General features: G+C 36.4%; 1 protein-coding gene across 4 annotated transcripts in view; it reads right to left on the reverse strand.

Annotated features, from left to right (window-relative positions):
- The window catches only part of ATRNL1 (attractin like 1), a 428,637-nt gene that overhangs the window by 365,854 nt on the left and 38,031 nt on the right, over window positions 1-24,752 (reverse strand). For all 4 annotated transcript variants that reach the window (XM_063163139.1, XM_063163138.1, XM_063163141.1 and 1 more), the window contains exons 3-7: window positions 23,362-23,475; window positions 22,762-22,890; window positions 19,567-19,775; window positions 9,859-10,033; window positions 8,676-8,763 (exon numbers count right to left, since the gene is read on the reverse strand). In XM_063163139.1, coding sequence (XP_063019209.1) covers window positions 8,676-8,763; window positions 9,859-10,033; window positions 19,567-19,775; window positions 22,762-22,890; window positions 23,362-23,475 — 715 coding nt within the window. The remainder of the gene's footprint in view (window positions 1-8,675; window positions 8,764-9,858; window positions 10,034-19,566; window positions 19,776-22,761; window positions 22,891-23,361; window positions 23,476-24,752) is intronic.

Genomic DNA, 24,752 nt, shown 5'->3' on the forward strand with positions numbered 1-24,752 from the left:
ACTTGCTCAAGGACAGTTTATAGTGGGTGGAAAAAACTTCCTTTGGTTCTGAGATTGATACTCAGTCTTTGCTAGGACATAACCACCCCATACACTCTGCATCCCATTTGCATGCTGCACAGTTGGCAGTAGTCTTCTGCAATCTGCAATGAAACGTTTAGGGCTTACCCTAAACTCAGCCTTGTCAGGTTTAAATTAGAAGTAAAAAAAAAAAAAAAAAGAAGCTGCAGGTTGAGAACATTTGGCAAAGTTTGACTTGACATGAAATACTCAGAAAAACAGTCTGGAAGACAAGGAAACTACCAAAGAAGTGTTTGCATCAATCATGCAGAAATTTCAGACATTGTAAAAGGAGTTGATGGATTTGTAAACATGAAGTGCTTTAGAGGGCTATAATGTCCCACACACCTGTGGTTGATGGTAAGGAACAGAGTTCAGAACATTTAGAAAAGACTCCTCAATACCCAGAGAGATTAGCCAGCAAATGCCTGACCAAACTGCCTGATGTACTTACACAGTACACTTGAAATTTCTGCAAAATTTTCAACTATTTTTTTTTTCATTTTAGGCAGGTGAACATTTCTCAATTTGGAATTTAAATCTTTCCTGTGCAGGGGTACTCTGTGCTACTGGTGGTGTTTGAACAAAAGATGTTCACAGAAGGAATTTGTAGTAGGATTAGAAAGATGTGTATCTGAACCCATTCTTTTCCTAAGAGATAAAACATTTCAAAGAGCTTGGTAAAGACCCACAAAAACTGAAGAAGGATGTGCACTGATCCAAAGGAATGGTTTGAACAAATATTCTTCTTGAAAGGATCCTATATGGCTCATTCCTTACAATACCACATAATCTCCAAAGTCAAATCAGCATCACTAAAATTGTGAACTACTTATTTTCATATAAGTACTTTTTTTCATATGCTGATAACTGACTACAGCATAAAGAGAAAGCTAATTAGGGAGCTGCAGGGGCTGTACAACAGTATTTGAAAAAAAATATTTCTGACACTGAGGAAAGACCCTTAAAAAAAAAAAAAAAGGTGACCTAAAGAGCTGCATGAACTTTGAAAGTATTTCTCGGACAGCTGACAATAGCAATGTCCCCCTCACAGTTCTGCTTAAATGATTCAAAGTTCAGATAAAAGAACAGTTCTGTGAGGAGTAATCTTTTAGGTGACACAGCAGATCCTGTATACAAGAATATTCACAGAGAAAAAGACAAGAAGGTCATGACAACTGCTTTATCAGCCACAAAACCAGATTTAACTAAGCTTTGCTAAGGGCTATTTCTGAGATTAAGAAGCTCCTAGAGTTGGTGAAAAATGCTTTAAAAGTAAGTGATGATCAGCTGAACACAGACAAAAACAAGCTTAGAGACCAAAGTCAGTGGAAGAAATACAGAACTGAAATTAAAAAATGTTACATGCATACTTATACACGGCAAAAGCCAACCTCCTAAGCACATGAAGACAGACATTTATTTGGAAAGCCTTAACAGGAATGGACTGTAGGAATGATACGAGTGCCAATGGTCCTATGCAGCATAAAAATTGTGACAGAATAGAAGAAACCCTTTTATAAATTTTATACTACCTTCATAAATTACTTATATTCTAAATATAAGTCAAGGTATATGCTAAAGGTGAGGCTTTCTGGAAGACACAACACATAAGACAGAGGGTTTAAAGTATGCTAGTGCACAAACACTGCTGACCTTTACCTGAATTAAGCATAGCAGATATTTGTTTATAAGATAGCAAACCAAGGAGGAATGTAAAGTAAAATAATATATTTTTTTAAAAGTCAACAAAAAGTATAAAATTGAGAGTCTTTGTGAAATTAGTGCAAAAAAGTGTGAAGAATCTGGCCCAAATTAAGGATCTTAAAAACTGTCCTCAGTCTAGATGAGAGAGTAGGACAAGAAGCAGATTTTTCCAGGGAAGAGATAACAAAACAGGTAGATAAGCACCAAGAAGATACAAGGCCTCCAATACATTCATATTTTAAAGTTCTGATACCAGGTATCAAAACAAACACCTTCAATTATAGTATGAGATAGAAAAATTGAACATTTTCTCAACAAATTAACCTTGGCCGTATTAGATATATTTTATCATATGAGTAACATTCTCTGAGAAGTTATGGGAATCTTGAAAGCCTTTGTAGTTTTTAAAGCAAAATTTCGTATAACTATTACTTTATGCAAATTGAAGTATAGAAAAGTGCATTGTTTACTGAACTTCAGAGCTCCTGCTCAGTAGGGAATTACAGAAAAACGAGAAATTTCTTCCTGTAAACAGAGCAGGTCGACAGCTCACTCAATCATGACATTCCCACCTACAGATCCCATCAGTTGGTTTCTTGGCAGGTGTTCAGGTCCAAGCCAACAAAACAGCCAGAGCAGCTCCTGTTTGCTTCAATGGAACCAAAACTTTCCAATAAATGTTTCCATTTTCTCAAATCGCATTTTTTCCCTGAGAAAACTACTTCAGTGGAAAATTTTGATGAACCATAATGATAAAAAAAGATGAAAAAAGGCATATGATCTGTAAATAGTTGAGTGTGCATATTGGACAAAGATGACACCAGAAGGCAGGAATGATAAGACCAAAGCCAGGATTTGAACAAAATAGTTAAATCACATTTCTCAGGAGAAGAAAACCTTCATTGAATCTAGGATTTCTCTTATAGAGAAATGAATGACATGCACATTTTTGACTGGACAAAATAAAACCAAGAGAATAACTCAAATATAGGAGAAAAAGTAAACTGTCACAATTTGAGTGTTTCAAGAACCAATACAACTTACAGTCATAAAAATCCTCTTAATTTCTTCATCTTATTGATACCGTCATCATCTTTGGAGATGATGTTTGTGAAATAACAATATTATTTAAATAAAATTAAATGCCTGGTGGGAGAGGTTAAAAAAGAGGGAGCCAGACTCTTCCCAAGGTAATCCAGCAAATAAACCAGATGTGATGGGCACAATTTGGAGGAATTCAATTTAGGTATAAGAATACACATTTCTCTTTTCTCATTGAGAATGCTCAAGACTGGAAGAGGTTGCTCAAAGATCCTTGAGAGAGGAGCATTCTACAGTGAGGAAAAATGAAACAGATCAAGGAGGATATTTTAAAAGATCACTAACAGACCAGGAGCACTCACTTGTCCCTTAAGTCCCAATCAACAGACTGTACACCAGAGCAGAGTAACATTTGCACACACTTCACATTGAATCCTGAACAGCCAAAAATCATTTGCTTGATTAACCTTGGACATGTTCTCTTCACTACACCTTATCTCAGTGTTAATATTGATTTTATATTTCATATAAATGCAGTAATTCAAGGCTTCTAAAACTTCACATTTTTTTATTCTTAAGACTTCACAATTTTTCTTTTTCCTAAAGGAACAATACTTAGCTGCTGTACCTTGGAATGACACACTCTTATGCAAATCCAACTGCATTACAAAAGAATCTTATCTGGTAGATACCACTAAAAAAATGTTAAAAAAAACCTCATGCAACAAAGGGGTAATTTATAATCCATTTCTAATGAATTGGAAGGAAGTTAATCACATTAAAACAATCACATAATTTTCATTTTGCATTTCTGAACTATATCATGGCTACACAGAAAAGTTTCTCTCTCAGAAATTAGTTTTCTGTCTTAATTCTTATATAAATCTAAACTGTTCCTGAAGAATTGGCCAGGGAAATGCTACTCATAAGTCATCCTCTATTTTCTTGAAACAAGAACATCAATCTTTTTTCTCCCCTAGATTGTATCCACACCTTGATATTGAAATTAATTTTATGTAAACTAACAGAACTCTAGCATTTATTAGGATTTTTGTTCTCTGTACTTCTACCCCAAGTTTCTAAAAGTTTACTGAAATTGGTACATCATTAAAGAAATTCTTTTTTTTTCCCCAAGCAAAATACAAGTCTCACAAAATGTTACCTGGCAATAGCTCATCCTCCACAAGCCTGTTTTTCGCATTCAACCTGTACCACCTGGTTTAGAACTGTCTAATACCACCTCTTCTTTTCCTCAAACTGCTATCCTTTAATTTGGTTAACAGTATCAAGAACATCCTATGTGTTGTATCAAAATGAAAAATTAGTTACATTTCTACTTTATCCAGTAATCCTCCCATTAGACTATGTCTGGCAGACTGGAAAGTAGTCTTCACTTAACTCTTCCTCGTGAAGCCTGATTTACTAATTCTTATTTTTTTGTGGGATTTGCCTGATTTACTAATTCTTATTTTTTCCTCTCTGAATAGGAACCTGAATAAGTTACTGGAGAGGAACATTTGAACATTTAACTTTAACTGTTCCCAACAGGACCTAATTCAAGATCAAGACAATACTGCACCACATTATATGTCAGGAGCTCAACCTAATCAAGAGTGCTGTCACTTTGTTTCTTCATTAGTTGCAGTTTTGCAATGTTTGCTGGGTTTATTAAAAGGTATTAATTAATAAGTGACCTTACTTGGACTTTACTTTCAAACCAATTGGGATATAACATTGAAACAAGGAATGAAAATATGACACTTCTACATAAAGAACCAATCTCTTGATGAATTAGGGTCACTTCACAGAAGGGAACTCTGAAGAGGCTTTTCTCAAAACTATGTGCAAAAATTGTTGGGTAGCTCATCTCACCTACTTCTCACACTTCTGAGATCTGCAAAGCAGAATTAAGAGAGCAAGCTGCGCATAAGATGTAATCCAAAGTTACAGAACAATAGAACTACAGAAATTGCTGGTACAACCTACCAATAGCTACTTAATAGAATAGTTAGAAAATATTTTTGTATTTCCAATGCTATTCAAATTATACTACAATAGCCAACAAAACTAGGCATTAAAAGAATAACAATAAACCAACCGGTGAAAGATTTTATCTAGTTCATAATAAAGTAGGAAAAGTTTTTACTCTTTTTTGCTTTGTTAACACTAGCTTTTGATAAGACTAATAAAAACCCAGAAGATATATACAGACTCAACATCCACACTAATTAATTTGTAAAAAGAATCAAAACAATTACCCTTTTTTAATAAAGTTTTAAAAGGAGAAGTAATATTCATAAAACTCAAATGAGTTAAATTAAATTTGACTATATATAAAATGGTCTGTGTACTTTATGGTTACTCCTACATCAGCTTGCCTGCTTCATCTCTATGGCCAGTCTCAAAGAAAACAAACCTCCAAGCCCAGCCATCCTTCCAGGGCCTCGGGACCAGCACCAACAGCTCAACTATGACACCAAATGCAACCAATTTAATGATACTACCAAAAACTAAGTCCCAAAGGTGATCACATATACATCTTGCAGGCACCTCCCTTTCTCCTTAATTCCAGGAATCTAGTGTTTTGGAATTTACTCTAACTCCCTACCTAGTCATGCTTATCAAAGCTATACGTACCTACTCTAAAAACCTCACAAGTCATTTCTTCCAGTCTCTTTATAAGCCTATTTCTTATATAAAATATTTCAAAATACATTGATATTTTCAGTATCAAGGTGCCAGAAACTACATACAATTTATGAGATGCAGCAGAAGCACTTGCTAACAGCACCTTTCCAGTAATCAGCTTGAAAACTATTTAAGAGTTTAGTTGGTTTAAAAGTAAGAGCTCTTTTCTGCTCTCTCCTCTATAAATGCATAAAAAGTTTTGAGGATTTCTTATAACTATACATCAGTGGGAGTCCTCAGATCTTTTTTTTCTTCAGAAGAAAGAAGAACAGTACTTCAGTTTTTACCAAAGAAGCTTTCTGAGGGAAATGGGCACAGTAACTTACTTCATTCTGCACAAAGTCAATCACACAGCTGCAATTTATCTTGCACCACAATCGGGCAATGCTGGCTCTGGGCTCTCACTCCAGCCTAGCACTAGGCTTTGAAATCTCAGAAGCTCAAGTCAAAAACTTAATCTAATTTCTTCTCTGTGGATATTTTTTCCTATCAACCATAAAGGAAACATTACACAATTACTGGTACAGAGCTGAAAACACAGCTCAAAGCTGCCATCTCTAGGTATTATGTTCTACTGCTCTTCACTCTAAATTACTTTTTCTGTTTTTTCAAGAGACTGAAGACCTAAAATAAAAAATAACAGAACCTTATCCTGACAAGTCAATGTAAGAAATTACTTCAGAAGGGAGTACATTTTCCCATTGAAATTTCTATGATTTGCATGATCAGCTTCTTTTGGCCCATGGAACTTCTGACATTTTACATAATCACTAGTACACGCAGCATAGTAGTTAATTATTTCACATAGGTTCATTATTAGTGAATCCTAATTGCTAATTAACATCCATCTTCAACAACAGCCACAGCTTCTTCACTATACCTTTGCTTGCAGCTTTCATTATCATTAACATGAGTTGCACTACTTCAAAGAGATGTCTGAATTAACATAGATCCCATTTAATATTTGCTGGAGAAAGGACTTCTAAAACAGTTACCCTTTAGTTTGGAATGTCTCAAGAAAATATTAGCACAGTCAAATAAAAAGGTTAAATTATATTTTAAGCCTTTATTCTGAACTGCTAAATGATACATTACTCAATGTTTCTTGAATAAAATGTCCACATTCTACAGGAACTGTAATAATCAAAGTCACTGGTCAAAAAGATCTGACCTTTCAAAGAACAGATAATACATTAGTAATGAAGCAGGGAACTGACAGGAAGAAAAGCAAGCTTGGAGTTGATGTTAGGGCATGCACAAAACCTAGTTTATATTACTACTGAAAACACCTCTGCAATATTCACCATGCCACATACAGATTCAACATCTCTGTAAGAACAGATGCCAGGAAAACAACACAAAACAAAATATCAGCCCATGCCCTAAATTTCTCTTAACTTGGAGGAAGCACTCAATATGTAAAAGGAGCCCAAACAGAAAAAGAAACTAAAATGTACAACTAAAAGGGTAAAATCTTTAAAAGAAAAATACGAAAAAATGTGAAAAAATTAAACGTAATACATTTTAAGACATTGTTGCTCAGATTACAAGAACATATCCTATTTGAAAAAGAAAACAAAACTTTCTATGACAAACAACAAAATAAATAAAGTTTAACTTAACAGAAGAGTAATGGAAATTTAGAAAAAAAGTAAAGTTCAGAAACTTCGCTGGATTAAAACAGAGGCTCACACCAAAGCAAGCTATGAAATACCTTAATGAGATGCCTACTGAATTTATATATGAAGTACCAAGACATCACTTTTCAAATGCATTAGCAATACAACTAAGTAGATACTTTGTGGTGCCAACAGACTGAAGGAGTATTCTGAGAAGAGAAAGCCATAGCAATAAAATGAGGTTAACTGTCCCTTCATGGTATACTTTACAGGTATTTCCATAGCAAAAACTAAAAACAGAAAGTTAATGTAGGGAAAAAAAACCCCACAACCTAGCAGAGAATGTCCCTGGAATCAGTTCTGAAGAAATTAAAGAGCTACCCCCTATCTGTAGACCCTGAATTCCTTATGACATCAATCTCTGAGGTAAGAACACACTGTAGACTGTGATTCCTCCTTTATCAAAAGGGAAATAACTGAATTAGAAGAGGTAAAGACAATGGTACAACATTACCTAATGTATGAAGTATTATTAAAAACACAAGATATTTTCAGTATGAAAAAGAAATGGTGGAGTGTGTGATGGTCTTACGGAATATCATTAGTATGAGGAAATAAATGGAGAATAAGAAGTAGGGATTATCAAAATTAAACCAACTAGTACCAGTTCCTGAAAAGATTTTATTTCTTAAAAAAAATGGTTTGGAATTCTTAGGTGCAGGATGATGTCAATGTTAAAATAAATACATGGTCCAAAATTGAAAAAAAAACAAACAATAAACAACAGGAATTCATAATTTTTCCACAAAAACACTACACTATTTTAGGAAATCCCAGCTGCAAAGTAGGACAGTATTCTGAGGAAGCTTCTGTAAGTTCCTGTCATTTTTTCTCACATTCTTCCCTACGCATGCATTGTTACCATTATTCAAGAGGTGTTACCAGGCGAGATGAACACTCAGGTCTGACTTGATGCAATCCTGTTTGTCCTGCCCTGCTGGCACTGCCTTATGCAAACAAAGGAAAATTGGTGACAGCAATTCTGTATTTCTCTGTCACAGTTAACAAGCCTGTCACCCTCTGTAGCTTGTCTCCCTGATAGCCCCCTCAGGCATAAGTTGGAGCCTTCTCTCCAGTCCTGTTTCCTTGTGCTCCTGGATTCCCTGAGCAGTCCCCACACCTGGGCCATTGCTTGCCATGGCACTGCCAAAGGACCCTGCAACCAGCAATTGGCTCTGCCTGTGGGGCTCAGCCCCTGGGCATGGTGCCTGGTGAGCAAGAGCACTGCCCACAACCCCAATTACATCTCACACACAACTCTGCCTTCTATTGGCAGCTGTAGCTCAGAAGATTTATGGTCAGCAAAATGGTTGAGAAGTACTGCACAATCTCTGTTCCAAAAACCATGCAATAAACCTAAGTACTGAAGAAGAAAACATTAATACAAAATATTTAGAAATTAAATTATCCTCAAAAGTCTCCATTCATGGTGACTCATTTTAAGATCACTAACAGCACACAGATATAAATTTATTATACAGAACACTGAAGAGTCCAAACCTGATATAAAGCAAGAGTATGTCCATATCTCTGAAGTGGCCCTTTGGATACAGGCACTACATTCCATATACTGCTTTCCAAATTGTAGCTACAAAAGAAATAGAAAAAGAAACATTTTCAACCTGTAGACAGAACAGAAGGGCTTGTATGTTCAAACTAACTCCAACATGGTAATTTGTTAGTGGGGCAACACAATCCTTTGAACTATTACAAGAGTGCAGTAACTTGTGACAGTGCATTAAATTTACCTCAAGCAGAACAGGAGCACCTCTGTAAGGGACTCATCAACAATCTCAGACAACGGGAGTAACTAACAAAAACCACAAGACTTGCTCTAAATCATGTAAAAAACCCCACCCCACCAAACTGCTCATGCCCCATGCTTTTGCACTACTCTGAAGATTTACTGCTGGGAACCCTCTTAAATATAGGGCTGATTTTAATTTCCATTACATCATTAATTAATTAATGCATAACATTAGATGAGAGGTAAAAAAAGATTACAAAGGTAGAAAAGAAAAATCCAAAAGATTGTGGGATTTGTTTTGTATGATTGCAAACGTGTGGAAGAAAGCAATGGGTAGACAACAACAGAAGAAGTAAACATGCTAATAATATGCTAATAAATAGAACCTAATACTTGCATTTGCCACATTTAGGGCCTCTACATATGAAGTTACCATCCAAATCCCCTGGGTCCTATTTACAACAGCTGCTTCAACTTTGTTTGTAATAGGTGGTCAAATACACACACAAACTGCTGTAAGTATGAAAAAGTGGAATACAGGTGACCTGCCTGATCCTACTGGCATGGCACCAGTAGGTAAAGTGCAAGCACTAAATAGAAGTGCCCTGTAACCATAAATTAACATCAATAAGGAACATGGCTTTCAAAATGTACAGTGTGAAAATATCAGCAGTGAATTTTTTTCACTATTTTATCACCACAAAGCTCCCTAAGTTTTGCAGTTTTTCAAACTAAACTACATATAAATAAATACATATTTGATGTTGCCCATATTTTCACTTTCTATAATCATAAGAAAATCACAAACATAAAATAAGACCATTAACAAAGAATCTAAAAGAGATAGAAACCTTCCAGCTCAATTAGAAGACAGCAGCTCCCTCCCTGGTAAGACCTGTTTTCCCTAAGCCCCATGAGAAAGGAGGAATCACTCACTTCAACACCATTTGGAAGGAGCTGTAGTTGAAGGTGTAGCCACCAATCACCCACATGAACTTGCCGTGGAGCACGGCCTTGTGGGAGGCACGGCCCACAGAGGGGCTGAAGGGCTTCACGTTGGGCAGGATCCAGTAGGACTCCGTGGAGGGCACGTTCAGAGAACAATCTGGGCCTGTTTTGTAAACAAATGTGCAATTTGTGCAATCTGTTAGACGGGGATGTTAAAACCAATAAAGCAGAAACAGGGGAGGCTTAATTACAGATGTCAGGATTGCTCATTTTGATAAAATATGGTGTATACTTTTATGTTTAACAGATGCTCAATGAAAAAATTGACAACATGGGATGTCAATCTAATTGAAAGCATTAGATTAGTTCAAATAATAACAGTTCATTTCCACATTCTTCTCAGAAAAGAGACTGTGAGTCACACATTGAAAGAAAGGCACAAAGCGTCACATTTTTAAATGACCTATCATATAGGTTTAAAACTTCCAGCAATCTATATTACCTTTGGAGAAAAACTATCCTGTATTTGAATCAGAATAAGTGTATATAAAATCAAATATTACAGTAAATTAAGTTACAAAATGCATTATACAATATTGTCTTAGAAGTAAAGCTTTCCCTTTGGAAATGGCATTCTGCACCATTTTTCAAGACAAAAATACACTATCAAGTGCTTTATCAAAATAATTATTTGAATATTTAAATTTTATAACATTTTATAGACTATTATACAAAGCCACCAAACCCACAACTACTACATACGATTTTCAAATATATTTCAGCCAATCATTTTTGTCAAAGTAAGAAAAGTCAGAAAAATGCATCATTTCTTTAGCTATAGGACTATTACAATCATGGACAGCAAAATCAGTTTTTATTTGCTCCATGATAACAAAAATGTGATCGCTTCATCATCAGTTTATGCTCTAGATCTTATGTAAAACCTGAATATATAGGGATATGTGTGCATATACATACATATATATAAATCTAAATATTGCTGATAAAGGTTGTTATTTCAGGGCCTTTGAAGAACTACAGAACAAGTTCCTGTCTGATCATGTGACTGAATAATAAAACAATATACAAAATTCAACATAGTTAAATTGAAAGTTAAGTAAGGTACATTTTAGGATCATCTCAGGATAGCTCATGAAAATATTACATCACCACTCAGCAATGGTCAAAATAAAGAATCGTGTCAGAATCAAGAATCCTGTTACCCCACTGCATAAATCTGTGGCTTGTGTAACCTTAGAAAACTGTGTCCTACTGAAACAGAAGAGATTAGTGGACACTGTTTACACAAGTGTAATAAGGATGTTTCAATTACAGAAACCACTGAATTCCTTTGAACCACTGACTTTTTCACTTGGAAAAACACAAAATTTGGAAGTGAATTATAAATGTCTGTAAAATAAGTGACAAAAAGAGGGTGGATATGAAGAGCCCACAGTCTCTCTGAATATAAAGAGCTGAGTTCTATGAAATGCAGCTTGAGGAAGCCATGTTCAAAGCAAACAAGAGGAGACAGCTCTTCATGTAAAAAGTATCAGATCTCTTTGGCAAGGATACTCCCCTGGCAAAGGGTGCTCCAGATGCAAATATATACATTTGTCAAGGAGAGATCAGACAATTTTAGAATAGAGAGATGCTGAAGTTGACTAAGTACACTAAATAAGTAATAAGCAAGTTTACAATAATTTTAAAACATTATCTTGGGGGAATGGGAGCGCAGGGAGATAATGTTTTTCCAATATTTATTGTCATTTTGGGGGCAAATTGTTACAGTTACTTCCTATACACAACAACCAGGCATCCAAAGTGTGCATAGCCAGCTGTCAACTTTTCCTAGTATACTACAGAAGAATGATGTCCACTTGTATCCAAATTATCTTCCATTCACTAAACGATTGAGACACTCAATTCCCATAGTTCATTATACCTTCTCCTTAGAAAAGATTAATGGTATCTCAATGAGTCTAACGAGAGCATGAACAATTCAGTGTATTATTTCTTAAGCATTAATAATTGATACTATAATAGAATTGTAACCTCAGCAAAATCGTGATTTTGGGAAATCACCGGAGGAAACAATTTGAATATTAAAGGGCTTTAAAATAAACAATTGATTATGTATTCTTTGATCAGGGAAGAGCTGAAAATGATGGAAACGGCGCCTGCAGGTCAGGAGGAGCAGCGGGATCCCTGCCAGCCTTCGGGATGTGGCGGCCAGCAGGGACCCCTGGTGGCGAGCGGCGAGCGGAGCCGGAATTCCTGCGGCACATCCGACACAGATACCGGGCAGCGGCTGCAATTAAATGAACGCAGGGAAACCGCCTCATACTCAGCTAAGAATGCAAAAATCTCAGCCGGATCAGAGATGGAAAGAATGTCACAGACAGCCCTCCTCCAGCGTCAGTGCTCCGTGAGAGCTGAACGGCAGGAAAGGTGAGAGGGAAGCAGAAACACCCCTGTGCCACAGAGTCACAGAAAACCTCGGGCTGGAAGGAGCCTTAAGGATCATCTAGCTCTGCCATGGGCAAGGGCTGACCACGCTATCTGTCAATCGGGACAAAAATGGAGTATACAGCTGCAGAAAGGCAGAACAATAGGATAGTGGTGGCCTCTATCTAAATATAATTTAAAAAGCAAATTCTTTTGTATGGCTATCGGTTTATAAAAACAAGGTAAGTGTAGGATTTATGAATAGCATTTATAGATTTTCCTACTTGAATACATACACCATTATTTCGGCAAAAATACATATTCTCTTCAGAAACATTACATTCACTAAATACGTGCCTTCTGTGCAACAAAGAGCACTACAGCTGCAGAACAAAGATAATGAAAAATATGGTTTGTTATGTTTTATGCAAATATGATTTTTCTCCATTCATTTAAAATTGAGTTTCTTTCTTATCTTCCTAATGTGTCAGTCAATCCACTGGGGGTGGAGGGGGGAATGCTTTAAAAACAGCAAACAACTTTATAAACCTGAACTAGAAGTCAATTACGTTATCCTCTAAGGTAGGAAAAAACTCTATAGGTTTAAAAAAGCAATTTATCCCCACCACACAAAAGACATAATCTAATTTCTATTTATTGAGGAGTTTCATGAAAAGCCATAGTAACAATCTGTTCCAGTAGTTTAAGTCATAAGATCAATTTCCACCTAAATGACTAAACATCATCTACTGTCTTCAAACCAAATCTTTTCCTTTGGGAGCACAGAAGAAAAAAGCAGAAGTGTTGATGTGTTGAATCTAAATTTCACGGTGCTCTTCATGCAATCTAATCAAAGCAATTTTAAAAGTATTTGTTGTTTTTTCTTGTTTTGTTTGTCTGATCATATGAATTGAGAATTATTACATTAATGTAATTTTTCAACCACCACATCTCAATGATTGAAACCAGTCCTACAGTCAACTCAGTTGTGCTGGAATGGCTCAGTAATTCCTTCTAGGCATTTTACAGTAGGTGTACCCATGTATCCCCACACTGCCCCTGCACAGCTCTGCAATATCCATACTGGAAGTAAGTAATTCTCCTTTCCTGCAAACAGCCTTGCTGAAAATGAGACTCAATGGCAGGCAGAGAGATCCTGGTGAGGTGTCCAGCTACAGCAGAGGGCAGCAAGCTGTGCCAGGACTCAAGCTCCTCCAGGAACGACAGAGAAATCCTAATGCACATGAGCTGATGCAGCTCTTGAAATGCCCCTGGGTGTTGTGTGCTGCTCCTCAGCCCCGTTTGTCTCCTCAGGCAGGAAGAGGGGATCACCCAAGGCCACCTGGCCATGGGAGATGCCCAGGCTCAGTCTGAGCAGGGGAGGGAGAAGGGCTGCAGGGCCTGCCATGGGTGGGTACAGCTCCACTGCATCCTTTAACAGATCAGCTCCAGATCCCACACTCAAGATCAACAAGGCTGGCACAGGAGATAAGGCCAGATGTCACAGCATTGTCTACTAGAAGTAGGAAAAGCTCTCCTAGTCTTCCATGACTGAGAACAAGTACAGTCTCTGGTAGACACCACGTGAGATTTGTCATCTTAAACAAAAGCAGGTTTTGCTCCTCAGGCTCTAAAAGAAGCAGGGACTTGGAGATCAGCTATAGGTGACAATACCCATTGGACTAGTGATTCTGAGACTCCATCCTAATGGCTGCAAGGTACCAAACTCCAGTACCTCTGCTACCAACTTCTAGAAAACGTCACAGCTCTACAACAAAAGCCTCATCTCAATACTTAAATGGTGTATTGATGACCAGTTCATCCTAATTTTTCTTCTACCAGTGTTATTATCACTGTACTTAAAGACCTGGTCTGTCTATACACCCTAGAAATGTTTATAAACAGCAACACTCTTCCCTCCCAGCCTTGATTTTACTTGTTTAAACAAACCATGCTCTGTTAGTGCCTTTCATAGCCCTGTCCATTTCTCCCTCTTGAGTCTGTTTCTATCTGTATTCATAAAACGGTAATAAAAAAACATGAAACATACTACAAATGCTTTCATATATTTAACTGGAACTTCTATGAGTGATCATCCTACCAGTGCTCTTGGCACTTTGGAGTTTGCAGAGCATATAAAAGTAATAATGTTAATTAGTTCATGCTCTAATTGAGACAGACAAGCAAGTTTTCTCCCATGTCACTTTCTACATTTCAATCCAAGACTATAAAACAAATTCTTAATGCTCTTAGTCCCTAAATGTATTAATTTACAATTTATACTGAAGTAATTAAATCCTACACATTATTTGCAGACTTTTTCGCAGGATATTCTGGTTCTACTTCGTATTTTAAGTACCCTCCACCTCTGTATTACCAGATTTCATTAGCAGCATTATAGGTAGATTACAAAAAATTATGTAACACTATCAGTCCCAAGATCAGCCTTCAAGGAGCATTGATACCTTTCCATATGTGTTCAACACACCCACTCACAATTCATGATGAAGCAGCTGAGTTCCCCTTACTGTTTCCTTGTGTACCCACTGCACTCTTCATTTTCAAAGATTTCCTGTCATCAAATGTTGAAGTTCAGACAAAATATATTGCATTTTCGTGTCAATTTTCTTACAGACAATCTCTGTATGACCTACACTGATAAATTCAGATTTCAACTGTTCTGTTATTAATCACAATATATGTTTCATTATTTCTTTCCTCAAGTTATGGTCTAGAACTCTATACAGTGCTGAAATGAAGTTAACAGGTTTTGAGCTGCATTAATCACTTTCTTCCTAATCTTAAATGAAGGTGCTACAGATTACAAAGTAAATTTTGTATCGTACCTTATCATGGAGATCAGCACCATCTACTTCTTGTATTCAGGACAAAGTATTGCTTGGGATCATTATTTTAATCAAGTTCTATTTTCATACATTTAAGTGTATGCCTTTTAAATAAATATTTAGGTCATAGATTTATTCTAAATGGATTACATTTTTCGTTAAAACTCACAAATAGCAGGGGACTCCCTTCCTAAATCTCATCCTAATTAGGCAGAGAGAGCTTTATCAACCTGGTTAATGGAGCCATTTAGTGAAACAAATCAAATAAATTCTGCTAAATTTGCTTTCACTAATTGTCAAATGACACCATAAAGGTATTTAAAACTGTAGCTGGCTCTTCATTTACCTGTGATGTTCTTTCTCTTGCAATATGGACACTTGACTTTTCTCACACAATTTTCAGACATTACATTTGTAATTAAAATAGCTATACTTTGTTTACAAACTGCACAATCCTCCAAGAAGGCTTATCAAATTGTTTAATTCCACCTGAAGATAAATCTAAAGAACATTTCCAGTACATTTGAAATAACCATTCCTTACAAGACAATTCCTTCCTAGCAATTCTATAGACAAACTTTTCTTAGACAGCTCTCATTTCTATGATCAACATTAAAAAAATCTACAAACATGGAGCACAGAAATAGGATTTTAACTTAAAATTGAGGGACAAAAATGTTCCTTGGATATGTGTCTTTATTTGCATATAAAGCATAAATGCACATATATTTAAAAGGACATTTCCCAGACTGTAAAATTGCCGTTTCTCCTTTCTGAATTGATACTTGGCCAGGAGATGACCTGAAAAGTAAAACTGAGACAAAAAGGGCATGATCACAGGGCAGAACAGTATCTATGAGAAACCTGCTTCTATTTTCTTTTTCCTTCCAAAAACAGGTCTGTCCAAAGCAAATGTTACATCGCAGGTCCTCATCTCTGAAGACACACAGACTTGTGTGCTTTTTGTTCAAGAACATCCAGGCCAAACAGGCCAAAATTTCAGATTTCAGATCTCCAGGCATTTGGCACAAGCTCTTCCCAGTGCTGCATTTCACTTGCTGCTGCCTGAGCCCCCATCTCAAACCTTCCCCACCACTTTCACTAACCCAGCATCACACAAGCACAGCTTTGCTCAATGTCAGCGTTGGGGAATAAGGCAGGCCAAACAAGAGAGTTTCACATCAAAGCCTTCCACTGAAAAGTGGGAATAAACCCAAATCCAGTGAGTCCTTTCAGGATAACCTGAGTTAGACAGACTTTGACAGAGTTGTTTTGGCCACACTCAAGATGCTGTTAGAAAAAAAGTCATAGTACCAAGCAAGCAAAACACTGATTTACACTGCAGTAGTCATAGCTCCTTTTATACTTTCATTGTTTACTCTTCTCCTTACAGAGACTCATTTTTCCCTGGAGAGATGTTATAAAATTCAAGCTGCCTCAATTGCTAATGGATTTATTTCAAAGTTAATTAGTTTAATTTCAGAATCTGGTCTTCTGCTACATCTCTATCTGCTAGGAGCAGCTCTGTAGGGAGAATCCACTAACTATACATGTTCCAGAAATTTTATTGGTGTTTTAACTTTGGATTGGGGCTGAATGCCTGTTTGGGGCTGGTGTGCATTATGTGCAACCCTAGAGTGCATTATGTGCAACCCTAGAGCCCATTTTTGATGTAGTTTCTTACAAAAGGAAAGCACTTCCTCTGTTTCCAAACCACCTCACAATGCAATCCAAAACAAAATAAACATGAAGTATCAGATTTGCCTTGAAGGTCCCCTACTCATCCTCTTTAAAACTAATTTAAAGACAGTCTGTAATTCCTCTCTAATAGATTCCCCTTTTGCTTGCAGTGCTGATGTTCAGTGATCAAAGTATCAATAAAGTTTCTCTCAACTTCAAGAGCCTTCAAATCTTTTTTTTTCTCTGTCTACAGGTAGGACTCAGCAATGTTTTCAGCAATTTCAAAGACAGTCCACTTAATCCTCTTTAAAGTATCCTTTCAGTCATCCTGAATTTTTTCACCTGTCACAGAAGTTTTTAACTGTTTTGAAATCTCTCTTCTCCTTTATACCTTGAAACAATCCAAGACATGGTGTTCCTGGTATCAAAGAGAATCTTCAGGCTGTGAAAACATATTCAGCAAAAGCATTTCTCTATAAAATTCTTAAATAGGTCAAATTGTGCAAGAGCCACCAGTTTGGTCTCAGCCAGAGAGAAACCAAGTCATTAGTTTTGAGGCATATTTTTTTCCTCCCTGAATTACATCCACAGCCTTGTGTTAGATAATATCAAGACAGATTAACCAGGAATGGGACACTGTATTATGGTACAGAACTCAAAGAAAATTATACTTAGTCTGAAAAGTTCAGACTCCCTTATGTTGGGTGAAAATTTTAGATTAACCAGATTTTCTGTAAATACTAAATTTTGTTCTTACACCAACTTCAGGAATATTTAAGATTACTAGCATTATTAAAAATAATTTGATTTAAAAAAAAAAACAATACATTCAACTAGTTCATGTTTTGTTAAATAAAACACATATTAAAAATAAAAATCATGTCAATTATTTGTCTTCAAAGTCTAAAAGTCTAATATGGAAGCTTTTTTCTATATTTGTACAACCAAGTACGAATATAGAATAAAGCAAATATCTACAAGATCCTTGTATTCAATTCCACAAGACATATCTAATAATCAGGGGATCCTACTTTTTATTCAAAAAAGTTATTCTATCCCAAAGAATACCCTAAAGTATTCCCTTTTCTCAGGATACTTTTTTTACATGTGGTTTTTTTAATGTTCCTCAGAGCTGCTCCTTCAACGACTACCACAAGATGTCACCATTGTAAAAGAAACTCTATGCAGAAAAATAGGAAATCTGACATTTATATTCTGAATCAGGGATTCTAATTATCATACCTCCAAATCAATGCACTTCAGTGATTTTTTTAATGCAGACACTAAAGTCACTCAAAATAGGGTAAATAATAATAGCAATAAAATGAAACATGATATTCTCTCCTAAAGAATAAAAATCAAGACCTTTCAGCCACCTGGTTTGAATTACCAAACACAAGACAAACTTGTCAGACAGCAAGAGAAAAATTTATGATTCCATCATTGCAAATAATGTGCACAGAAGATCGTATCAGTATAGAAAGTATAGAATATACAGGTATAAATAAATCAATAAAAAACAGAAATTGAAGTGGTCTCCCAGAGCTTAAGGAAAGTTTGATATTTAGGAAGGAAAAACAATTATATATCCAAGCCAGTCCATCTGTGACAGAATTTAAAAAAAAAAAATGAAATCTACGTAGATTCAGTGAAAATCCAAGGAATGATGAAGCAAATTCTCTTTATATGATCTGCAGGAAGGAGTGAGAAGCTAGCATGTACAGAAATGCCAGGTGAAAGGAAGGCACTGGCAGCGGTAGTCAAATTTCTAATTTTATTTTGTGCTTAAAACTTCTAATTAACTTCATAGCACTATACCTGAAGGTATAGCCTAAAAGCATTTCCAAAGGTCTGTGACATTTCCCCATTTTGTACTCAGCAATTTGACACTGCAAGGAATTCATGCACAACTAAAAGGGTGATAGTCTTGCTGCAATTTCTATTCACAACTTCTGGACAGAGATTAAGCCTTCAGGATCTTTTTCTGCACTACAGTCCTGGAAGGTTTTAAAGGACTCAGTAATACGTCTACACTATTTCCATTCAATAACCATAATGCTAAAACACTTCCCTTCTGTGGGTGCACAGACTGCCTTTGAATAATCAACTCATTAATTATTAAGAAGTGAAATGTATTAGATCTCATCATGACTGTGGAGTAATAGGTGTGACAGCTAATAGGAGTTAAAAAGTCATTTCCTTTGACATGCCGAAAGAAACAGCAATAAAACAGAACTGAGGCAGGAAGTCATGGGAAGAAGGCATATCAGCTAAGTAATCTGCAGGGATTTTAATATTTCTGTTAAGAGAATGGCAATTCCTAAGCATAGCAAGCTAAGCAAATTGAGATTTGTAACAGAAGTCGTAAACAATAAAAACAAAAAATCCACAAGCATCTAGCATAATTATAGCAAGTGAATTAAACATTTAGGATCCTAAATAATTTATCTGTAATGAGAAACAATGATCTATGGTACTGGGAGAAAAACTGCACCACATGCTTACAGTACATCCATTAGCCCACAGACAGTCTTGCACCATTATAACAAAGCAGTTCACCTTCCTTTTTCATTGAGAGGCTGCCACAAATTACACCCAACAAAAAGCAGACAGTGGCTACTTTACTTCAGGAAACACTAAAAATATGATGCAATGATGTGACATTAAAAGGAGGGCAGGGAGAAAATCAAATCACCTAGACACTAAACTAAGCAAACCTTACCTTGCCAGCTGTCATTGCAGACACAGAGCTTCTCTCCTGTCAGGTCACAGTAGCCATGGTCTGGACTCCCACAGTTGGCTTTGCAATAGGGAATGTCACAGGCCTCTCCTTTCCAGTACTTGTCACACTCACAATACACCCGGCTCGGCACAGACAGACTGGTTGTGCACTTGCCATGTTCTGAGCAGTTATTAGGGCAAGAGTTAATTCTGAAAAAATAAAAAGAAAAAAGTGAGATATCTGACAGTACTCCAGCAGTATTTGTTAGATAAAGTATGTTTTATTATGAAAAATTTCTATTTACTGATAAAATTCAAGTTTAATGATGATTTTACAGGCAAATGAGTTTAAAAGGTGTTGATCCAATCTTAAATACCAAGTCTTTGATGCACTCAGGATCACAAATACCTTGCACTGCAACAAATATTGACATGAAGCAGAAGGACAGGCCCTGCTTGGACAGATGACCACCTATTTTTGTCTTACATTCCCGTATAAGCACTCAGTCCTTTCAAATGCTCGTTATCTCTAGAAACAACCACACTGTATGTAATTGAGCATAAACTCTCCACACAGGCATACAGTCAAAGGGTTTTCCTTGGTAGCTTTGGTCCATACTATAAACAGTGTGCCTAACATCTGGGGAGAATAAAAGAGGGAAGAACAAGTAAGGAAAAATACAAGATGGCTAATATCCTGAAACTACTTACAGGCAGCACTTCATTCTTTGAATCCTTAATAAAAGAGCCACCATAACTCTGCAGTTCAAGATGCAAAAACAGGAGAGCCTAGGCTGAAAGAAATCTATGACTGTTCTGGGAATTTGCATTTCTCTGATACACCCTACCAAACACTGAGATTACAGGCAATGGGAGTGCACAATCAAGCAAAGTGGTTCCAGAAATGCAGGCAACTCCTTGAAATGAGGGAAGATGGAGGACATGGAATACATGGGTCCAAGAGTTTCCATGAACTCAGGCTGTGTGTGCCTGATGGAGTCCAAACAGGATTTGAAACTCTTTCAATGACTCACAGCAAACTCAGAATAAAGTGTTATTACAATCCTCTGATGATAATACAGACCACTCCCTGCAGATGTGAGATGGATACTGTTCACAGTCTTCCTAACTGAATGAAGCTCTAACTGAATGAAGAAAGAGCTGTTAAAAGTCAGCAATGAATTGTTCAAGGCTGGCCTTTGACAAAATGTAGTTGTGGTAGGACAGTGAGGAAACATTTTTGTCTTCTAAAGATTCATTTCTCAAAGGACTGATATAGAAAATCCCACATCTGACCATCATTCCAAATCTCCTGGGGGTTTTAGTTGGTAACATACATGGCATTAACAGCTATATGCTACAGCTGGGAGGAATCTCTCACCCAACCTCACAGGGAGTGTTCTGCAGGAAGGGGAAAACAGTTAAGTTTTTCCACCGGGAGATGTTAGTTGGAAAGCAAACCATTTCCCACTCCAACTGGTTCATTAAGGATTCAAACAAAATGAGAAAAACTGGATCAGCAGAATTGGAAGAAAGTTGCCTGACTCCAAGGAACAGAAAATTTACTCAGACTATTCTGAAGTAATTACAGTTGTTTGCTACTGAAAAGGCACTTTGGTCACAGATTTTGTGTTTCTGTCTTCCCCAAAATTAAGGAATACAGTGGTCCATCAAGATGAAGTCAAAAAGTAAGGAAGAGGGTAAGAGAAGCAGAGTATAATAGACCAGTGACAGAAGCAAAGTTAATGCAGCCATAAAAAGTAATTGTAGGTACTTCTTTATCATAAAAATGTTACTGTTGGTTCATTAAAAATTCTTTAAAAGTATCCATTGCAATCAAAGCCACAGAAGAGCAGAATATATAGAATTTCATGTGATGGGATTAAAAACTGTCAAGTTTTTTCATTTATTTTAAATCTCCCAAAAAAAAATTAGGTAATGATATGCAACATGCAGCACATTACCAAATAATGAAAGAATGCACATACACTCATTTCTTAAGAATGCCAAGTCTAATTGCCATTTGCTCCCAAGACAAATAAAAACGTGCAATAAAAGCTTCAGGGATAACTGAAAAATGTAACTAATTACAATAGAAAGTCTGCCAGGTGATTGCATTTTACTGATGTCAACTGACAAAAATTAAAAATACCCGGTGTTCTAGGCTGCTATTTCCAATGCAATATATATAGTGAGGTTTCCCAAACATTGAATAGCTACTTATTATCTGGCCAAGGGTGGGCAATCTGCTGCAAATTACAGCAATAATCTTCCCACAGACAATGTGCCAAGAGCCAAAGCTATGATCAGAAACACAAATAGGAATTTTAAACTAATAAAGAATATGACAAAAATGTTGCATGTACTTCGACATAGGAAATGCAGTGCTGGCCAGCATATCCCAATAACTGCTATTTCAGAATCTGAAGGGATTGAACAAGAACAACAGGCACATCTTCAATCATGGAAAAACTCACATGAAAAAACAGGTCCAACAGGACCAAGCAATTTCCTCTTGAGCCAAGGCAGGCAATAGAAAGAGATGTTGCATTGTGTCCCATGAACATCCCAAAGGAGACAGAAGTTGCTGTCTGCTGAACTGGTGCATATAAAAAGGAAAAGGCTCAGGTCTGCTAGATGAAGCAATCATGGTCATATCAGATTAGACTTTGACATCACAGAAACTAAAAGACACACAGTGCAGATAAGATCTACAAAGGCGCAGTGTAGATTGAGATGGAAAACAGGATGGGAAATACCCAAGAAGAGGAAAAGAAATGGAATAAAATCTTTGTGGCTGGCACACAAATCCAAGTGGAACTGTTTGGAAGGTTTCAAAAGCCATAGTATATTCAGCAAGAGAAATCAAGCAACAGATGATCCCAGTTCAAAAGAAGGGAATTTATATGACAGCAGATATAATCTCCCTTCTAGTCCATATGACAACTATATGTGTTGGATAAACACTGGAGGGGATACATTCTAGTTCCATATGGCACAGGAAAAACATACTCTGGGAATGGCCATGTGACTTCACTCAAAAAAACCATACTCTGTCTCTAGGAGTTTTTTTCCCCTAACTCATACCTTAATAACTTATTACAAGCCCAGCTCCCTGGTTTGGACACTTACCACTGAGTATCATTTATGCTATTGAAAAAAAACAAAGGTAATTACTTAGTACAAAACTACTTACGAATAAAAAATGTTAAATCCTGTTAGGTTATAAGCAGCATCACTAAAGAAGTGTAGCAATGCATAGCCAGATGTAGTAACCACCTCAGGAACAGTTTCATTTCCACGCACTTCAGGGACTATCAGACCACTGGAAAAAAGAAGGAGAAAAATGTTTTTAAGCAATCTCTGGTATATTTAGGGGAAAAAAAAAGGAAACAGGGAGTTTGGTATTCTGCTGGTTAACTATATAAACAAGATTACTCATAAATATAATTTTAAAACTTTTTTTAATAAAAGATATACAAGGTATATAAAACTTGTCCATGTATGTGCAAGGTAAGTCAGGGGTTTTCAGGAAAGTGTCTGTGTGTAAGCATTAACATTCCATTCAATGCCAGCAGTAAGTATCCAAAAAATGGATTTCTACTATGATTATCTAACCAAAACTTTAACATTTTGGAATTCATTCTAATACAAATTTACATACATGTTCCCATAATATTATGATAAGAAAGCACTCTAACAAACATATTAAAGCCTCTAATGTTACTGTTCCCCCCAATAACTGAAAATGTCCATACATGACTACATGGACAGTAATATTAGTAAAAACACTCACCTAAATACAGCTATTAAAGGTGCATATATAGAATCTCCATCATATACATACATATGGTCCCAGCTACATTCTGTGGCAAAGTGATTAAATCTTAATCTTAGTATTGCATTTGGGCTGAAAAAAAAGAACATTGATGTAACATATTTACAGAACTACTGAGATCATAAGATCGAGAGCTCACAGTAGAATAGATCATGCCAATGTAACTCTGTTAAAACATTTTTAATAGTAATTAAATATTTCAAAGTGTTAAATAACAAAAGCCAGGGCAAGAAAATATTTTCCTTTATCTTAGAAAATTTTAAAATAACATATTCAGTCCACAGCTAATAATCCCGATAGTTAATGAGAAGTGTAACTTCACCAGATTTTATCAGTGTTCAGAACCACAAATTTAGAGCAATTAAAATATCTCATTTTAATCCACTAAATTTACTTTACAATGTCAAGAGTATGAACTTTAAAGAATCCTTCAAGATAAAATCACCTACACATCCTCTTCCCAGTATTACACTAATTATTGCAAATAAAAATCTTAAAACACAAATCTAAAATTCAACCAGTATTAGTGCAAGTGCCTGCCTCCTACCCTCTGCCAACATGTGGGAAATGTCACTAGTGACATTTTGGCTGAGGTCCAAATGGATCTGTAAACTTTTTGAAAGGGGAATTTTTACATATCACAGAATTACCATACATACATACACACATATATATGTGTGTGTATGTATGTATTCCATGAAGCATAATGATTATTTTCTTGGTAATTCTCTCTGTAGACAGGCTTAAGTAAAATTTGTCGGTTTGGAAAACATGTGGGGTTTTGTGACAGATCCTTTGGAGAAAGCTCTTTGTTCATTTTTTAAGACTCAGTACTGTACACATATGTGAATTCCTTGTGTGCTGACATTTGGTTGCCTTACTCCTCCCCAGACTGTGCAGCACATTGATTCCTCCAGCTCCCCACTCTGCCATCTCCCGAGAGCAGGAGGAATGAAGTGGGGAACAGCTTCAAAGCAGAGTTTGCCCGAGGGGCTGAGGTGTGTTTCCACTTTAGTGCAATGCAGTACAAATATTCCTGAGCAAAAAGAGAAGCCTAGCTAGGTCAGACACATATTCAGTTATAGCTTGGTCTTCTAGATAATAAAATTTAAATTATTTTGCAAACACTCACAACTTCACTGCTGTTTTGTTTAAATTACTGTCTGCATATAAGCAGACCAAAGTCAGATCAGACACATCATTTCTGAACTGCAGCAGTGGAGCAGATATCCAAGGTAATTGAGATCATAACAACATGGAAGTACAGAAGGAGTTCAGTTTCTTCTAGAATTGTGAACTAGAGTCAGCAAAAACCTAACCCATATCCTGGGGGGCTGGAATCATCCTGA

This window comes from Melospiza melodia, chromosome 9 (assembly GCF_035770615.1).
Source record: "Melospiza melodia melodia isolate bMelMel2 chromosome 9, bMelMel2.pri, whole genome shotgun sequence".
NCBI classification, from domain to species: Eukaryota; Metazoa; Chordata; class Aves; order Passeriformes; family Passerellidae; genus Melospiza; species Melospiza melodia.